Source organism: Bactrocera latifrons, unplaced genomic scaffold, assembly GCF_001853355.1.
Source record: "Bactrocera latifrons isolate USDA-ARS-PBARC rearing strain unplaced genomic scaffold, ASM185335v1 scaffold_12, whole genome shotgun sequence".
NCBI lineage: Eukaryota > Metazoa > Arthropoda > Insecta > Diptera > Tephritidae > Bactrocera > Bactrocera latifrons.
The window spans coordinates 463,229-481,872 of NW_017534630.1; the positions used below are offsets into that span (position 1 = coordinate 463,229).

At 36.2% G+C, this 18,644-nt stretch overlaps 1 protein-coding gene across 1 annotated transcript; it reads right to left on the reverse strand.

Annotated features, from left to right (window-relative positions):
• Positions 1–16,042: 16,042 nt before the first annotated feature.
• On the reverse strand, positions 16,043–16,707 carry LOC108978250 (probable salivary secreted peptide). Its single transcript, XM_018948409.1, has 2 exons — positions 16,395–16,707; positions 16,043–16,323 (listed from the first exon to the last, which is right to left on the reverse strand). The coding sequence occupies exons 1-2, from the start codon at positions 16,581–16,583 to the stop codon at positions 16,147–16,149; spliced, it is 366 nt and encodes a 121-aa protein (XP_018803954.1). The 5' UTR covers positions 16,584–16,707; the 3' UTR covers positions 16,043–16,146.
• Positions 16,708–18,644: the final 1,937 nt, after the last annotated feature.

An 18,644-nucleotide genomic window follows, 5' to 3' on the forward strand; every position in this document is an offset into this window, starting at 1 on the left:
TTAGAACTGACCTCAGGCATCTTAAATAAATTATTTAATTTCAATGTCCGAGCAATCTTCGACCGCCACAAGCAAACAGTGCAAAATAAAATTAATAAAGAAAGCTAATAAATCCGCCAATGCCTCTTTAATATAAAATTATTTACTTAACAAGCGCCGTTAGTTGAACCCCAGCACAAACTGCAGTCACGGCACGCTCGTGTGTCAGCATTGCTGTCACTTTTTACGATAACTGCAGGGTTGCTTCATTTTTATTACATTTCACTTTCGCAACTACACCTCCCTGCCCCTCCACATACACACACACACAGACACATGCAAGTACATTATGCATTTATATTATTTTATTGGCGAAATGCAGTAAATTCCATGCTTAATGCGAAATGCCACAGCAGAAGTTCTAGCAGCTGAAGCAAGCTGCCGATGCTGCCATTCGCAACTCGCCACTCGCTGCTACTTGTGGCATTAAGCGTGCCTGCCGCTCACGTTGTCCACGAGTATATTGCATATAAATTTATTTATTATAAAACAATTGTATGTGTATGTGTTTATGTGTGCCGTTCGTATATTAAAACGTGTGTGGCGAACAGCGAGCGGGTAGCGGTCTCGCTTTACAGCATCCCTGCTGCGGAGTGAACTTTGTAAACTTTTGACCTCAAAATCCGGTCACACGTTTCAACTAAATAATGCACTCACACATGCGCTTACTTTGCAGGTGGTATGTGTGTGCGTGTGTTTGTGTAGGTATGTCAGCGGTTGATTTAGCTGTTTTCACATGTGCGATTATGCATGTGTGTTTGGTCCACTGAACATGGCTTTTAGTTGGGGCTATACACTTTTTTGGCAGTCGGCACTTTGATAGAGCATTTTAGGAAAGTAGGTCTTTGCTAGCGGTAAATAACTTTCAGGTTTTCACGGTCTCTTTGTAAGGAAGATCATAATGTATCAAAGACTTTATATGACATTACGTGCTTTCAGCACTAACTTATATTAAGTTACGATCGGGAATGAATTTTTCTACTACAAGGTTTGCCCGGAAAGTAATAGGACTGATTTGCTTCTGCCGCAACAGTACTTTGAAGCGTGTGCGCACCGTCTGGATTCCGTAGACGGCGTTCCCAGCTAACGAACGAGCGGCTGATCAGTTGTCTCCGAGCACCTGGAGAGTCAGGACAAACATTTTCGTGCGACGTGCTTCTGTGAACTGTGCAAGCCGAAAATGAAGCGTTCGTTAGAGCAGATGTACGTATTTAAGTTCTGTGTGAAACTCGCTAAATCTACGACAGAGACGTTTGATATGATCAAGCAGGCTTACTCAGATGTTGCTTTAACAAGAAGCGGTGTGGCCTTTTTGAAGGGCCCGGAAGAGGTCACTGATGAAGACCGGAAGAATGAGCAAATCCAAAGTCAAAACGATGCTCATTTTTTGACATCAAAGGCATCGTCCACCATGAATTTGTTCCTCCTAGACAATCCGTCAACGCCAAATTTTACGTGGAAGTTCTCAAGAGACTCAAACGAAAGGTCAATCGGGTACGACAAGACATCCCAGCCGATTGGAAATTTCACCACAAAAATGCCCCGGCTCACACATGTCTTGTGAACAGCAAAAGCCGCTGAATGTCAAGCATTTTGTGACGACAGAGGGAATCCAAGCAGCATGCACCTCCGCACTCAAGGCTATTACGAAGGATGCGTGATGCCTTCAATGCTTGGAAATCGCTCTGGCAGCGCTGCATCGACGCAGAAGGAGCGTATTTTGCAAGTTTGTAAAGAATTATAACGATTGGTTCAATAAAGTTTTTAAATCGACTCAGTGCTTTTACATTCCGGACAAACCCTGTCCAATTAACGCTTGGCAATCTTACACTCTCTTGAAGATTAGAACTAATAGCTTGAGATGTAGAGATAAAACCGGAACTTTGTGATGTTTGCAGAAAATTGTTGAAAAAAAAAAAATGAAGCAAAAATTGAGGCTAAGGAGTAGTTGTCTGCGAGTCGCCCCCTCTCTTCTTCAATGCTTATAAATCAAATATTACTAGCTTGTATAGCAAATAATCTTATGTTCGATATGTACCTATCGTAAGCAATCATAAGAATAGGGCGAAAACGTATAGCAATAAACAGTTTAGACCAACCTAACTAAAAGTTTAGGTTTAATTCTTTCTGAAAGTAGTATTTTTTCAGCGTGCTTAGCTCTTTAAGTTAGGTTAGGTTAGATGGCTGATCCCTCCGCATGGCGGATGCATCACACTTAAACTGTTGTCTACAGTTCTTCTTGAAGCCAAATGAAAACCTGCTGTTATTTGATACGAGTTCACGGCATATCGTCTTAAATATATTATATCACAAATCCGCTTAGGTGCTATATTTATATTTAAGCTCTCTCACCTGGTTGTGGGAAGTTTGATATTTGATCACGATCGGAAAAAGGCAGGACTGTCGAGGAGGAAACTTAGCTCTTCACTTTTCTGTAAATTTTGAAAAATAATATTAGATCCGATATTACACTTATTTTTACCAATCAAACTTTGTCAAAAGGACCTTCTCAATTGTTCTTTTTCTTATCCACATTTTTGTTTGAGAAAGTGATGTCCATTAGTTTCGAACAAAATTCCCTGATTTTATTGCAAGTCAATATATTTTATCCCACTAAAAACTCAAAATTATATAGATCAAGCTATTAGTTATCCAAGACTTTAGTAAATGATGCTTCTATAAATTATAGAACATAATAAATTTGTATCTTGCGAACTCATTAATTTGTAAGCTAGTAAGTGTTTACTGGGGTATGCTTTTCTAGCTTGCTTTCTATAAATATACATCCAGTTTTAATATGTTGACATCATTCAGCTAGTTATACCATATATACTTATAGATGTAGGATCTATATTAGGATATAAGCAGCTGACACAACCGAGATGCGCTTGCAATTTAGGGCAGATCTGTGGTTTATAAAAATGCACACATACATAGCCATAGAAAGCAAAGAAATTTGTGGCGAGCATGGGACATTGCAGCGTGTCATGTGGAACGTTTCGACGTAGCCACATGGTTAGAGAACTTTGTACGTATGTATGTATATAGCTATGTTTTTATGCTCGTGTGATTGTAAGTCTGTGTGTGCCTGTCTGCGGCATACAACAAAATTGTTTATTTATACTTTTATAGCTAAGCGTTGCTTATAGAATACCCACTGGTGGTCATGTTACAGTTTACTACGTAAAGGGTGTGCTGATAGGTATGGCAACAGATTTTAAACTACAATAAGTTTGGAACAAAAAATATATGTTTTACCCAGGAATGGAAATCAATAAATTCTGTTTTCTATACCCTGAACAGGGTATACTAAGTTTGCCACGAAGTTTGTAATACCTAGAAGTAAACAGCGCAGGCCACATAATATGCTCATATATAATATCTAATAGATACTATTGGGTAGTCGAAATTTTCGCATTTTGTCAATAGGTTTCAGTGGTATATCTTCAGTGCTACCAGTCACATTGTGTCACGCGATATAGTGTTGGAAAGGTGAGCTTTTACTATAAGCTTCATTTAACAAAAAATAAATAAATAAATACGATGTGAAAGACGCACCTCGCTCTCGTCGACCTATCGTTGGAAAAGTCGATGAAATTATGGAAAATATTGACGAGGACCATCACATAAGCAGCCATGACATCGCTAAGAAACTTTATATTCATCACCAAACGGTTTTGAACCATTTTCGGTCGATTAAATCGTTTTATATGGATCTTGGGTATTTGTGTCAACATTAACCCAACAATAGGAAAACACTTTTTCGACTACCCAATATATATACATTTCATTCAAAACAAGACAACGGTTTGGTGTATAGTAGTTTGTAGGTTGGTGGGATCATCGGTCCATACTTCTGCAAAAATTATGGCAGTGAGAACGTAACTGTCAACGACAACCGTTTTTGTACCTTAGTAACCGACTACCTAATGACTGAATTTGAAACTCGTGATCTCGGCGACTTTTGGATTCAACAAGATGGCGCCACTTCCCACACATCGCATCAATCAATGGATTTATTGAGAGGGCACTTTGGTGAGTAGAAATTTTTCACGTTAGACTTTAGCCTGTGAATGAATCCTCTGAAACTTAGACATGGCCGAGATTTGAAAGAGATAATCACCAAAAAATAAATGCCAAAAAATGTTCTTTCGTATGACAATAAACATTACCTATTAAATTTGAAGTTTCTGTGTCTTTTCGTAAAAAAAAAATAGGGATCCTCGAAATGAATCACCCTTTACATATACATATGTACATACACATGCGTTCTTAATATCAAATTTTAGGCAATAAAAGTTTAAATTTTAGCTGCTAACTGCGGTTTTCATGTGCATATTTATAACAGTTTTGAAATGTTTTGCAGTCAGTTAAGTAAAAATGTATTCCCAATATCGTTATTTATTGATATTTGCACTTCCTTTATAAAAAACTTATATATATGTATATATGCACATTTATTTATATTCACATACATTTATTTAACGTTAGCCACTCTAAAATACCAGAATTTTCACTAACCACATCCACAGGGATATATAATCAATAACGGTAAAATTGCGCCGTTCAAGTTAACGGTTGTGTGTTTTGTGTGCGATTGGGCTCAAATAAGCATACGAAATGAACTTTAGGTTCTCTCTTTTAGTAATTTCCACACTTACTTCGTGCTTCGGTGTGGCCGGTGGCACGTAGCTATCGCCAAATGCGTTGTAGCGCTTCAATCGCTTTTTCGTTATTTATAAATTCTTTTAAAATTACCCGAAAATCAATTCAATATTTCCGGCTGTGTGCTATTAACGCTCGATTCTCAATGGCGCAACATAATCATTTAAGCTTATGTTGCTCATAAATTTTTATTGACTCTCGGGTATTTGTAGCATTTGTAGCCACATATCCATAGCCAGTAAGTATAGTATGTATTTTGGTATAATCGCCATACGTCACCGTTTGATTTACTAATCTATTGAACATACATAAAAGTCTTTCATATTCACATATATTAGTTTGCTATATACACTTCACGCGCTCTACACTATATATGTACATACATACATACATATTTGTAGGTAAATCTATCGATTATGCTGTCATATACCGTTTGTTACTAAAGTTACACCACATTGGCAAATATAGATAAGCGTTTTGCAGTAAATTGGTATTTCGGTGTTAAAGTTGTTTACCAAAAAACGAGGGGACTAACCTTTAGTTTGAGGTCAGTTAGAACAAGTACTCTTTTATAGAGAGACAGAGAGATATAGAGTCTGAAACCATAATTTCAACTAATTTGGACATAAATCCACATAACGTTTACAACAGCAGTCTTATCCGCTATTATTAAGATATCTCTCTCACAAACAATATGAGCGATATTATGTGAAAAGATGAGTATTAAATGCATAGGGGTTAAAGGCGACTATACTATAAGCCAATTTCATCCCTTTTTCAAACAAAAATGCTATAGAGCGTTGAGAATATTGCCTCTTATTTTCAGTCAGATTTTACCTATGCGCGTATATGTATATGTATGGTACAAGAAACTAGAAAGGTGGATTTTTAAAACTAGAATCATATTGCCATGAGAAACAATAAATTTTCCATGCCTAAAAGAAAACATCAGAAACTCTAAAGAATATATATACATAAATGATCAACGTGACGAGCTGAGTCGATTTATCCTGTCTATCTGCTTCTCTCTCCCTCGGTATATATTTAAACTAGACCCTACGGTCTTGAAAAATCGATCTGGCACCCATCATTTTCGCACTAAAAAGCTGCTCATTTGTCAAAACGGCCGATATAGTACTACTAAAGCTTATAATTGCCATACAAACTGATGGATCTAAGTTCTTGTAAGGAATCTTTTATATATGGGAAGGGTATCATAGCTTCGGTGCAATCGTAGATAAAGTTTTGTCTTGTTTTGGATCATAATTTCCACATGGGAACCCATAAAGTACCATATAGGAACACTATTTATGAAGACCTTGGTTTCGATATATTTTATGCAAGAAAAATAAATAGATAACATTACATAAGACATTATTATCATGTGATCAGATTTGACCCCGACTGACATTAATCTTTATATAGGCACCTGAGACAATATAAGTGTGACAATCATTAATCCAATTTCCCATACCTTTGTAGCCTCGTTCTGTGCACACCTCAAACCATTTTAACAATTCCGTAGGCGTTATTCCATTGAAAATATAAAAAATAAAATCGTTTCATAATAAAAATCGCCAGACAAAGTTTCGCATCGTAAACATAAACCAATTGACATAAAGGGACCAAGCTTACTCTTATAGAACACCCAGGTATGATCTAGTGACTGATGCCCAGAGTATAACAAAATTATGGAGGATATGTTTCTACAGTCAGCGGCGAAGAACTGATAATGAGCATGCATGAACTTCTTTGTTGAATATTATCCAACACATGTCCACGATTTGAATTTAAGTGTCCTCTCACCAATCCACAAAAAGGGAAACCTTAACATCGCATATAAGGCCCACCGTCAACAAACTGATTAGAACTTATCAGTGTGGCTTTAGACCTGGAATACCAACGACTGACCGGACATTCACCATGTGCCAAATCTTAAAAAAGACCGTGAAAAGGCAATCGACACACACCACCTGTTCGTCGACTTCAAATCGACGGTTCGGTTTATAAAATTATTTTTATTAATTTTAAAGTACAAAATATGTAACAATAATCATAAATTCAGGACCAATTCACTTTTGCTCGATATGACCACCTTTTGCCTTAGCTATGGTCTTGAAACGGTCAAAAAACGAATCGCAAGCTGCCCGAATGTGACTTTCCGGTAATTTGGCCCACTCACGGACAATAACTTTCTTCAGCATCTCGAGACTGGTGAATTTTTTACTTTGGACCTTGCTCTTCAAAATGGCCCAGAGAGAATAATCCATTGGAATCGCATCTGGTGAATTCGAGAGCCATTGTGTGGTCGTAATGAAGTTCGGAACGTTGCTTTTCAGCCATTCTTGGTTCAGTCGCGCTTTGTGAAATGGTGATGTGTCTTGTTGAAACGTTCATGGTTTGCGAACGAAATGTTTGTTTGCCCATGGCTTCAAAGCAGCCTCCAGAACACTTTCCCGATAATATGTCGCATTTACTTTGACGCCAGGCTGGATGAAAACATTTTTAGAGCGCCCATCTGCGGTAACAGCGGCCCAAACCATTATTTCTGGCGGGTGCTGCCGCCTGGTGGCCAACCGATGAATTAAATTCTCTTATGAATGGTCGGTCAAGTAAACCCTATCGTTTTGAGAGTTTACGAATTGCTGAATTGGAAAAATTTTTTCGTCAGAAAACACAATGCTCGGAATATGACCACTTTCGGCCAAGCGAAGCAACTGCTCGCTCTCTTAAGTCTTACTTGTTGCTGCTTCGGTGTGACTGCATGCACCTTTTGGAACTTTTAAGGCTTGACCTTGAGCTAATTTTTCAATATGCGTCGGATGCTGCGTTCGAATATTTTCACTTTTTTAGCCATTTGATTGGCACTTCGTCGTGGATTACGCTCACGTCGCTTCTTCATTTTCCGAACCATCTCACGTGACGTTGCAGTCTTTAGATGACCACCTCCATGGCGTTTTGCGATACTACCAGTATCATTGTAACGAGTGATGGTATGATAAACAAAATCTTTATTCAAATTAAGGTGTTTAAGCTCACGAACAATTGCTGGCTGTGATTTTCCAGCTAAATATAAAGCAATATAAACAACTGCAAAGTAACTTCTGAACCGCCTTTTAGGAAAAGTTAAACAAGATTTTATATTATATCTAGATAAACCCAACGTTGGCTTTTTCACACTCAGAAAAGTTCAAAAATTTCACCCATCGCTTGCAGTTGTGGCTATAAAAACAGCAATTTCCTTGCAACGCAACGCATGAGTCCTCAGCATAACCACATTATGTTGTTATTTACCGCATCAATCATAACGGCGTGAAACTGACAGGTGTGGGAATATAAGCAACCTCTGCGCCATGGTCGTCTTAATTACTTTGCTTTAAACAAAATTTTTTACTTTATTTTTACTTTAATTATTGCAATGAAATTAAAAGCATAAAGCGGAAGCGAAAAAAACAACAATCAAAGCACTAATAATGAGTTCACTGCAGTGCAGTGAGCCGCAAGCGCTTTGCCTCGTTGCGTTGTAGTTCAATGACCCAGCGGCCCAGCCGCAGCGGTCTGCAGCTGCAAAATTTGTTTAATATGTGCCGTTATAACTATGCATAACTGCATGTGCAAACATTTATGTTATGACATGTCTAAGCACATATTTATAAAGCACGCGCGCTGCTGCAAATGCAACGGAACAAAAAAATAAATTCAAATGAGCAAGGTGCTCACAAAGGAATGATATATGGCTTCGCTTTATATTTTTATTGCCGAAAGCTTTTATTTGTGCCGTCTTGCCCATACTAAACTCATTTACTCCAAGTGGAAGTTGAGTATTCCTGTGAATTTAACTAGGGACAGACTGAACAGTTGATTTAAGAGGTTTAAGGCAGTAGGATCGCGTGTAACTCTAAAAAATGTTGCTATAGATTCCCACGAAATGTAAAAATATTGTACATTTTTATAATTTTTAAATATTGTTACAGACATTTTTATTTCCAATATCGCTTTGTTTAAGGTCGTCACACTAGGTGTCCGAATTAATGTAGAGATCCTTCTATTTTCAAGGTTATAGCCATTCTTTTCAAATTTTTCTTTTCTAAAAGAAGTAAATACTTATGGATTTGAACAACAAAAGCAAAACTTGAACTCCATACTAATATCCACAAATAATGAACTAGTTCTGCCTCAATCCAAGTGTCTTCCAAATGGACACATGGTTTGCTGAACAAATTTCGCTCAGCGACCAAAAGTTAAAAGAGTTGAAGTTACAAGTAAAATCGTATATATTGTATATAGTAACTCAAACATTGGTTGTAAAAAGTATGCCAGAACTAAAAGCAAAAGGTGAGCCGACAAAGCAGATGCCGCTCTGTTGGCGCGGCAATGAAAAAATGATCAACGGTGGACATGGCGCGGCATCAGAAAGCATACAAGATTACATACATATGATGCACCTATGTTTTCGCTACATTTTATGAAAAAGGATAGTATGGTAGGTAGAATGAGGCATCTAAGTTTACTGATATGCATTCCATCCAGCTGCTTTGTACATATGTTGTTTGTTGTGTCATAATTAAATTTACAAATTTCGATATTTTTTTAAGTTTGTTCATCAGACCAAGATATAGTTTTTTGGATCTCCTATCAACACATCCTTCAAATATGTTTCTTAACAGATATAATTGAAACTCCTTAAGAAACGCAGAAATACAGAGCGTTCTTATACCCCTGCATTGAGTTTCTACAGAGTCGAATCAACCTAATGGCAAGTATCACACAAAACTAATCAATAAATAACGCCATAGACATTAAAATTTACCATCGTGATGGTACCATTGTTTAAGACAGCTTTATAATAATATAACGGGCGTGGCAACGTCCTCTTTTAGGTGAAATCATATATCTTGGGACGTGCTCTACCGATTTCAATCAAATTCGGTATATGACATTACCTTAATATTACTACTATGTCACAGTGTGAAAATGGACGAAACCGAACTACAAGCACACCTACTTTCCACATAACATAATTTATTTTTATTATTTTTTTTTTTTTGGATTTTCCAGTATACAAATAAAGAAACAAGGATATATTTCTTTTTACGAATAATGCCATTAGATTATGCCACCTTAATTTCAAAAATTGTCTAAATCCAACATAAAGGGGTCAAACCCTTAGGTACCGAATTTGCGGACACTAATATCTATATCTGAATTGTAACAGAAAATATTGGTCTATGTATGAGACATATCACCCTTCCTGTCATTGGTATGCCTGTATGTCCAAAATAGGTTGAATCTGGTCAATACTTCCCTTAGCTTCCATGCACTTAATACAAACAGAAGTATGTGAGGAACCTCGATAGACATAAAATTACTGTTACTGTTACAGATAATCAGTTGCAATGTCGGTTGCTTACATTTCATTTCGGTATTTGCGACTACTTCTATGCTTGCGACTTCAAATATGCACAATAGGCCAATTGTCGAAAATGTCAATGAAGCACGTTCTCGATTTCTTTAAGGTTGGACAAAAAACATTTTGGAATCACTTAAAGAAGTATGAATACAAAAAGTGGCAGAATATAAGGATGACACTAAAATCAACGCCAAAAAAACACTAAATTTGAAAGTCACTTGCTGCAACGGCAAGCGAAAAATCTTTATGTTAAAGCACGATGAGCCGCATCAGTGCTTTTTATGAAAGATACTATATTAAATGAATAATAGTTATTGACAAAACGTTGCATATTTAACCAAAATCAAATTTAATCATTAATAACACCGGCCGACAAATGAAAGTTTTTGAACGATGTTTGTATTTGAGCCACAAATATCACCAATTTTTACTATTTTAAACACGACAACTTACCTACATATTTGCCCTATCACATCAGATTTTTACTAATTATGCGCAGCTCTGCATTCTAAAGAACTTAAATCTCGAACACAAAATAAAATCTGATGTGGTACGATAAAATGAGGTATAATTTCGTGATCAGCACTACCAAATTAGTGGAAAAAAATAATCATAACTCAATAAGTTATGCTATTCACGGTGAGAGCACTGTTTGGTAAAGCACCAAGGGAGATGAGGTATCAACGAATGATTTTGCAACATTTTTAAATCGAATTTTCAGGAAAAACTATCAAAATATGTGCCTTTGATATGCCATATGTTTGTATTAAAAAAAAAATTATAAAAATACCATTTTTTGTATCACTGAGACTCACCTAGCCCCTTCAGAACTACAGATATTTTTCCACATAGTCTTTTCAAAAAGTGTTAATTTCAATCAGAAAATGAATTAAAGGAAAATTTAAAAAAATAATAAACCACCAATTAATATAATTTTCTCATACTCAGTTATTTTTCGTTAATTATCTTTTTATTCTCTTTGAGTACTATAAGTAATTTAAATCTTATAATTATATTTCGTTTTTAATATTAAATCAGCAATGATATTTCTATAAACGCATCACCAAAAATACATACATATCATCATATTCATGCAATGCCCATGAGCAAAACCTATCCCTTTGCATACATATGTCACAATGATAGACAAAAAAGGCACTCGCGTACGAAAATCTATCCGTAATGTGGTTATAAACAAACAACGAGATACAATGACAAAAACATCAACAATCATACGCTACTGTGAGCACTTCACTTCTCATCTCACCTTTAATTATACATACTGAACACAAACATGAAAAAGTAACTACATATAGCTGAATGTGCATACAAATAAACTTATCTACCATCTGATGTTTACAAATAAATTCATATTAGCGATTCTAATTCCATGTCCTTTGATCACTTCCTGTCTCCCCATGGCTGCGTCTGTTTCATGTTTAGCGGGCCTTAGAAATCGCTTTAACCTTCACAACTGATCTGATTAGGGGCATGTATGAGCGATTTATTTGTATACATATTTTTTTATTTCAAATTTATGATAAGCTTTAATTTTTGTTTATTTACATTATTTGCCAGCTCTCTTTTGTGTACGTGTGTATGTGTGATTGCCTATTAGATATGGTAATAAGTGTCATTCGTCTGGCAGGCAGTACATGTGTCGTTGATTTCAAAATGAATGCATTCATATACATATATTTTTATTGTGGAGGCGTATACGACTTGTCGTGCTGACAGGAGAAAGGAAATATATTTGGAGTACATTTTTAATGAGTAGCCCTGTACTAATGGAAATATTGCTAAATATAAAAAAATTTAAAAAAATTTTTTTTTCGTTTTTCCAATATTAGCCAAAGTTGCACTTTTAGCCCGAAACCTTAGTATGAGTGCTGTTAAAAACCCACATTTGCATAGCTATTTAACTTGGAATTCTTTGCTGGCACGATGAATCACTTTTTAAATTATTATTCTTGATTAATAAATTTATGTTTGGAAAGAGTTTTGTATGTAGACATTTCAAGTTTCTACCCAACTATATTCGCTTCAAGAATAATAAGCTTATTATGTGCGGAACTATCGTCGTGAAATGAGAGAAATAGAGAGAAAATTTACGAAATCACCACTTTGACAATTTTTTTAAAAATGCTTTTCATGAGACAAATTATCGATTACTATCCATAAGCCAATAAATTTTCCATAATCGAAAAATTTTTTTCGTATTTCTATTCAAACTTCAACTTATTTTTATTTTCATATTTATAATGAACTTAAATGAACCAAATATGTACCATTTTGGTCGACCACTTTTTGCTATTTTTCCGTTAGAGACATTATTCCATCAGTGTAAAACTTTTCTAGATTCTCGGTGAAAAACTCTTGTTTCACAGGCCTCGCTTGAAGTCAACTTTACTCCATTAAGGGAGTTCTACATTGACCGAAACAAATGGCAGTCCGGTAGTGCAAGCTCGGGACTATATGGAGGATGCATCAAAACTTCCCAGCCAAGCTCTCCCAGTGTTTGCCAAGTCATCAAAGATGTGTGTGGTTTAGCGTTGCCTTGATGGAAGACGAAGCCCTTTCTGTTGATTACTACTGGCCATTTTTATTACATTGCTTGCTTCAATCTCATCAGATCTTAACAGTAAAATGTAAAATCAATCATTCGCTCAGGCTGGATCACCTAATAGTGGATGATTCAAGCCTTTCAAGCCGCCAATGCTAGCTATGCGACCATTTGTTGAGCTTCCCCACGCTTGGACCATGATCTTTTTCGCACATTATTGTCGTCTTTGATCCAGTTTTCGTCTCCTCTTACCTTTTGCTTTGGAAATGGTTCGATTTCATTTCGTTTCAGCAAATAACAGCAGATATTAATTCGGTCTATTAAATTTTTCACAGACAATTCATGTGGTAACCAAACATCGGGAATATTTTTGTAGGCAGCCTTTTTTAAAAGGTTCAAAACCGTTTGATGATGGGCATTAAGTTGCTTAGAGATATCATGGCTGCTTCTGTGACAGTCTTAGTCAATCTTTTCCATAATTCTATTGGCTTTTTCAACGATAGATCGACCAGGAATTTCCAGAACAGAAGCAGGTGAACCATTATTGTGCTAGACGAACTGATACACCATCGTCTCTGTAAACTTCACATATATCCAAATTTCTAGGAATAAGAAAAATCTGAACAAACGACAATATAACCTTTAACAGCCGAAACGACAAAAGTCTCTAGGTCATTTCAACACCAATCGAATACATCAGAAGTTTTCTAAAGCTTGAAATCATCAGCCAAAACCCTAGAGGCAAAATGCGCATAGAAAAAAATATATTTTTGTTAAAAAAAACTAAATATAAGTAAAAAAATACAACAACAGCACGGCCATAAAGGTGCCATTTGTTTAGATTATAGCCAGAAGGTTGCGAGTATTTGCTAAAAATGTTGTTGTTGTGAAGTCAGCGGTCGCAAGCTGGCTGCCTAACTGTACTCGCAAATAAAAGTGTGTAGTCTAATGGTCAGAGGACACAATCGTCGCTATTTGGTCTGGCACCGAATTACTGCCTGCCGATGGCTGGCGGCTATACAGCGGCATTGGTGCACCAACCTGTCCGGCTGGCCATAATCTATGCCAACAAGCAGAAACCCACACCACATGCGGGACCACCAAATGACTCCCCTGATAATTTGCATTGGACACGCAGATATTACTTAATTTCGCCTTTGCGCACAACATAGGCATTGGCTTGTATTTATATTTACAGTTATTTCGCCGATATTTTTTGGTGTGTGTGTGTGTGTGTGTACTTAAGCGAGTTTATGCAGTTTCATTTACGGTGCTGACTTTGGTTTCAGTTCTATTTTGGTTTTAAATTATATTCTCCCGCTGGCAAAAGTACACAAAAGCCTTGTTTACATAACATTTACATAAATACAACTAGGTATATATATAGATATGTATAGTAAAATTTTAGGCATTAGATATGTATTTATGCTATTTTGCTGCGGGCGCTGTTCTTTGTTGGGGCACCTTCTTTCGTAAACAAATTATGCTGTTTGCTTAACTCAGGTATTTATATGTATATGTTAGGGTGTTTGTATGTTTAGCTGCGTGCGGTTTTATTCTGTTGGCATTCTGCTTTGTAATTTGATTCATATGTCCGGCATTGCACAGCGGGAATTGAAATATTTTAATTACAACTTAAGTGGCATTACGCTCCGTCAATAACCATAAGCTGCCAAGCATAGCTTAAATATTATTTCCGGGAATAATACTTGTAAATATGACAGCAGGGGACAGTAAGAATTATATATATATATATTTTAACGACTTTAAATATTTTTTTTTTACATTTAATTCTTTTATTGTGTCGAACGGTAAGTTTTTGCTAGTTACTCAACTCTGGTCTAGTCCGAGTTCACTGTCCGCCATATATGTACATTTAATATTAAGCTTTAGCATTATATCATCTGACTTAAAACTGGCCTAGAAGTATTCGAATCTTAAAGCATACTATTCACTTTTGAAAGCTGAATTTCCGGCCATCAAGTCCTGAAATCTTTTTTTGCACATCGAAAATCGGTCTTTTGAGCAATCGATCTTCATTTTACTTTTCGATTGTCAGTCCAACAACTTTATGTTAATAGAAAATAGCTTACTTGGTAAAAACCATAACAATTATTATTAATGTAATAATAATCAAACACCTCCCAAAAAGCATCGATAAAAATCGATAAAACATTACTGAAGTCGATCCCAAAATTTCGTTCTTTTTTAGAAAAAATATATTTTCTCTAAGCTCATATTGTCAGTTACGTCAAAAATTTACAAAGAGAGGGAGATAAACTTAAAACTGTGAGAATTATTTAAATTCATCATTTTACTTTTCTGGATCGAATTGTTTAAGAACTAATTAAAGCGGGATTCACTTAAAGCTTTCACATGCAAATAAAGGTTTGAAACAAAATTGTCCACCGATTTGTTTTTAGTTTTGGTTTCCATTTAATAAATATGTCTAAATAATTATTAAATACAGCTTTTATCTTTACGAAAGCATTTTTGTAGTACACTTTAAACTATAAACTGAACTTTCACCTGAACAAGCTCTACGGAAAGCTTTTGATGATAAAAAGCTTTAGACTTATAGAGTGACGCATCATACATCAGACAGGAACAAAATATATTTCTTTTTAGCCAACACCTTTTGAGGAATAAATGCTAATATATAACGGTGATACCAGATATCATCTCAACAGTAGATCCACTTTTTTCTTCTTCGACAATGTTTCACTGTGAAAAACTAAAAAATTATTACATAACAAACAACGTATAACTCTTTCTTGTAACTGCTGCTTCAACTGACTCCTTTAGACTCCCGTTCTTCTCTGGGAAACTAAAATCCAGCTTCAGGAATTTAAGCCGCTCGGCCTTCCTTAGCTTTGCTCTATGGGCTCTTGAAAAGCTCCAAGAGATTCCGAAGTTTTCGAGTAAAATTTTGTTACGAAGAAAACCTTGAAGAGATCCGGAAAATTTGTGGGACATATTTCTTCAAAAATAATGCCGATGACAACGTTACCGTCAATGGCGCCTTGATAACCGACTATTTGATGTCTGAAATTGAAGCTCGTTATCTCGGCGACATTTGGTTTCAGCAAGACCAAGTGACGCCGTCACATCACATCAATCATTGAGATATCGCACCGTTAGACTTTTTCCTGTAGATATAATGGATGGACTATCTGAAACTTAGCCGCGGCCATCATTTGGAACAGGTAATCCTCCAAAAATAAATGTTAGAAATATTCTTACGAATGATAAAAAATATTCCCCATTAAATTTCTGAAAGGAACCTCGAAAGATAATTTTTGATCAATGAAAATTTTTTTTATCATAAATAGCAGATCATGCTGAAAATCCACACTTTACCAAAATTTTCTAGTAAAATCACACTTTATTGCACGAATTCAATTTAAGAAGATCACAAACATTACAATGTCACCACTGTAGCTAACTAATAGTTGCTATCAATTAACAGTTACTTTCCATAAATATCAATAACGAAATTGTAGCCGCGCCACCATTGGCTAGTGAAATGTAATTTCACGAAATTGAAGCCTGGACCACCGCTCGTCAGCGTCGCATAGCCACCATTGCCATTTATATACTGATCCTTCACTTCGATGCTTGTAATAATCGCTGGATAGGGTATATTCTAAAGCGGAAAAGGATAAAATATTAAAATTCAATACACATTGTCTACTTTCACTGAAGCACAACACGCACCCGCTGTTCGAATACATAGTCGCCGGTCTTCTTGCGCATAAATCCAGATTTAGAAAAAACTATTTCGCGCACCAGATGACGATCGCCTGGCAGACGCGTGCCCATGAAGAGGTGGTGGCTTGCCGTTTGATTGGCTGCTGCCACAAGTGCGAATAGCGCGATAAACACGAAAGTTAGCGCAAATTTCATTTTGTGAGTTATTTTCTTGGTGCTTAAGATGAGTTCGTAAGAAATACAGTTGGCTAAACGCTGCAAGTTGCTGCTACGGTACTTAGTTTTAAACTGATCGCGAAATTAAAATTTCACGTAACTTCATTAGCATTGAACCAAATATTCACAAATAAACATGAAAACTTGCGTACGAACTTATGTTTATCCAGATAAGCTATTTCCAGATAGTTCTTATCTTGTATGCAAAGCACTTGTGCAAATAAATGTCATGCATTACTGTGGTTAAGTAGTATGTAACATGTGTACTTAAGTATATACTTAAATATGAGCAGCGGTGGCATTCTGTGGATTAACTACTTAATTTTGCTCACTTATTTTCCTATAATAACTGTTGTGACTCCACTGCAAATAGTCACACCACTGCTGTATAAATACTTTTGTTTTATAACGTGGAGTAAAAACGCGCAAATATACATATTTATTGTTTTTTACTGAAAGTGACTCATTTTATTTGCGTTATAATATCTAATGATATCACATTTATATGCGGAAATTTCTAAAAAGTATGCAGAATTCTACTTATCTCCGTCTTTCAAGCTTAACCAACTGATTCCTTTTACAATTTCAAGCTACAGATTATAATAAGATTGATATTTTATACCAGACAATTTTTGAATCAAGAAAAGCTTACACCGTAATTTTCGACAGATATGTGTTATGATACTAAAAGCTTTTACCATTAAGTGGGCTTTCGAAACTTTGATATTATATCAGATCGAAATCGTAACCTGGAAATAAGGAGCAATAGCAAAACTTGGGGAGTCACAACTCAAAAGCGATAAATTATATACATATATAAGGGTGATACATTTCGGTAATCTCTGTGAACTTTTTAAAGAAAGAAAACAGCCACTTCAAATTTAATAGGGAATGTTTTTTATCATTCGAAAGAACATTCTTTGGCACTTATTTTTTGAAGATTGTCTCTTTCAAATGTTTGCCGCGGCTAAGTCCCGATGTTCCATCCGCTGCGTTCAATTTTCGATTATCCGTTCGAGTATTTCGACAGGTAATTAGCGAATGACACGTGTGATGTATTGCACCTAGAACCAAAACGTGAAATACATTCCTTTTCCTACAATTAATCAGCAATTATATACGTTAAAATGTCTATATTTCTAAATAAAACGATTCATCACTCAAGTCTCCTGACCTGGGTGACATTATACCAGCGCAGCTTCAGTGAGCTATCGCGCTCCCATACGCGAGTACTTATATATGAAGTGCTTTAGAATGATATATTTTCGTGGAATTTGAAGGTAGACTCGTTTCGTTTATTCTGGAATCCGCGGTGTGAGAATTTTAGACCGTCCTCCCTTTTTCTTATTGAGAACATTGGACTGACTGGTGGATCGGTAGTATTCTAAGAAGGGCTAGTAAAAAAAGAAAGTAATTATCATGGATTGCAGTTCTTCTTCGATATCGATGGACTTTGAACAACATTTTGTCGGAAACGATTATTCGTGCTTTAACATCATCAAACCTCTCTGCGATAGAACGATCGTGGAGGAATGGGGTATTCCCCACAATATGCAGTTCTCTCGCCACTTTTCCTGATCATGGTTGTCAATGATCTTATGAAAAAGTTTGAGGAAGTCAGTTAACGCGTGATTGTCAACGCGAATGATGTAAATCTCACGGTTTAGGGAAAACTTCTGAATACAGTGTATGAGCTACCTCAGGGGTACTTTAGGATTACAAGTAACTAAGCTGCTGAAAACCTATCCATAAATCCTAGCAAGAAACTGGTTTTATTCCCTAGGACTGAGTACCTAGAGATCATCCGGAAATCTTTTGTATGATGGAAAACGGTAGAAAAGTCTACATTCACGAAAAAATTTACAAGTGTTCAATGGACTGCGTTCATCAGTATTTGTGATGCACTGCGAAGCAAAGTTTATCGACGCCAAATGTGCTCTCAGACCCGGAGACTTTGAGTACTTAGATGTCGCTGCTGTACTCACATACCTTCGAAGGAAGAATGGCAGGGAAGCAATCAGGGATGAAGAAGATGGTCGA

Coding starts and splice junctions, on each gene's coding strand:
- LOC108978250 (XM_018948409.1), bottom strand. CDS start 16,583: ATGAAATTTGCGCTAACTTTCGTGTTTATCGCGCTATTCGCACTTGTG. Junction 16,324..16,394: donor ACTATGTATTCGAACAGCGG/GTGCGTGTTGTG, acceptor TTTCCGCTTTAG/AATATACCCTATCCAGCGAT.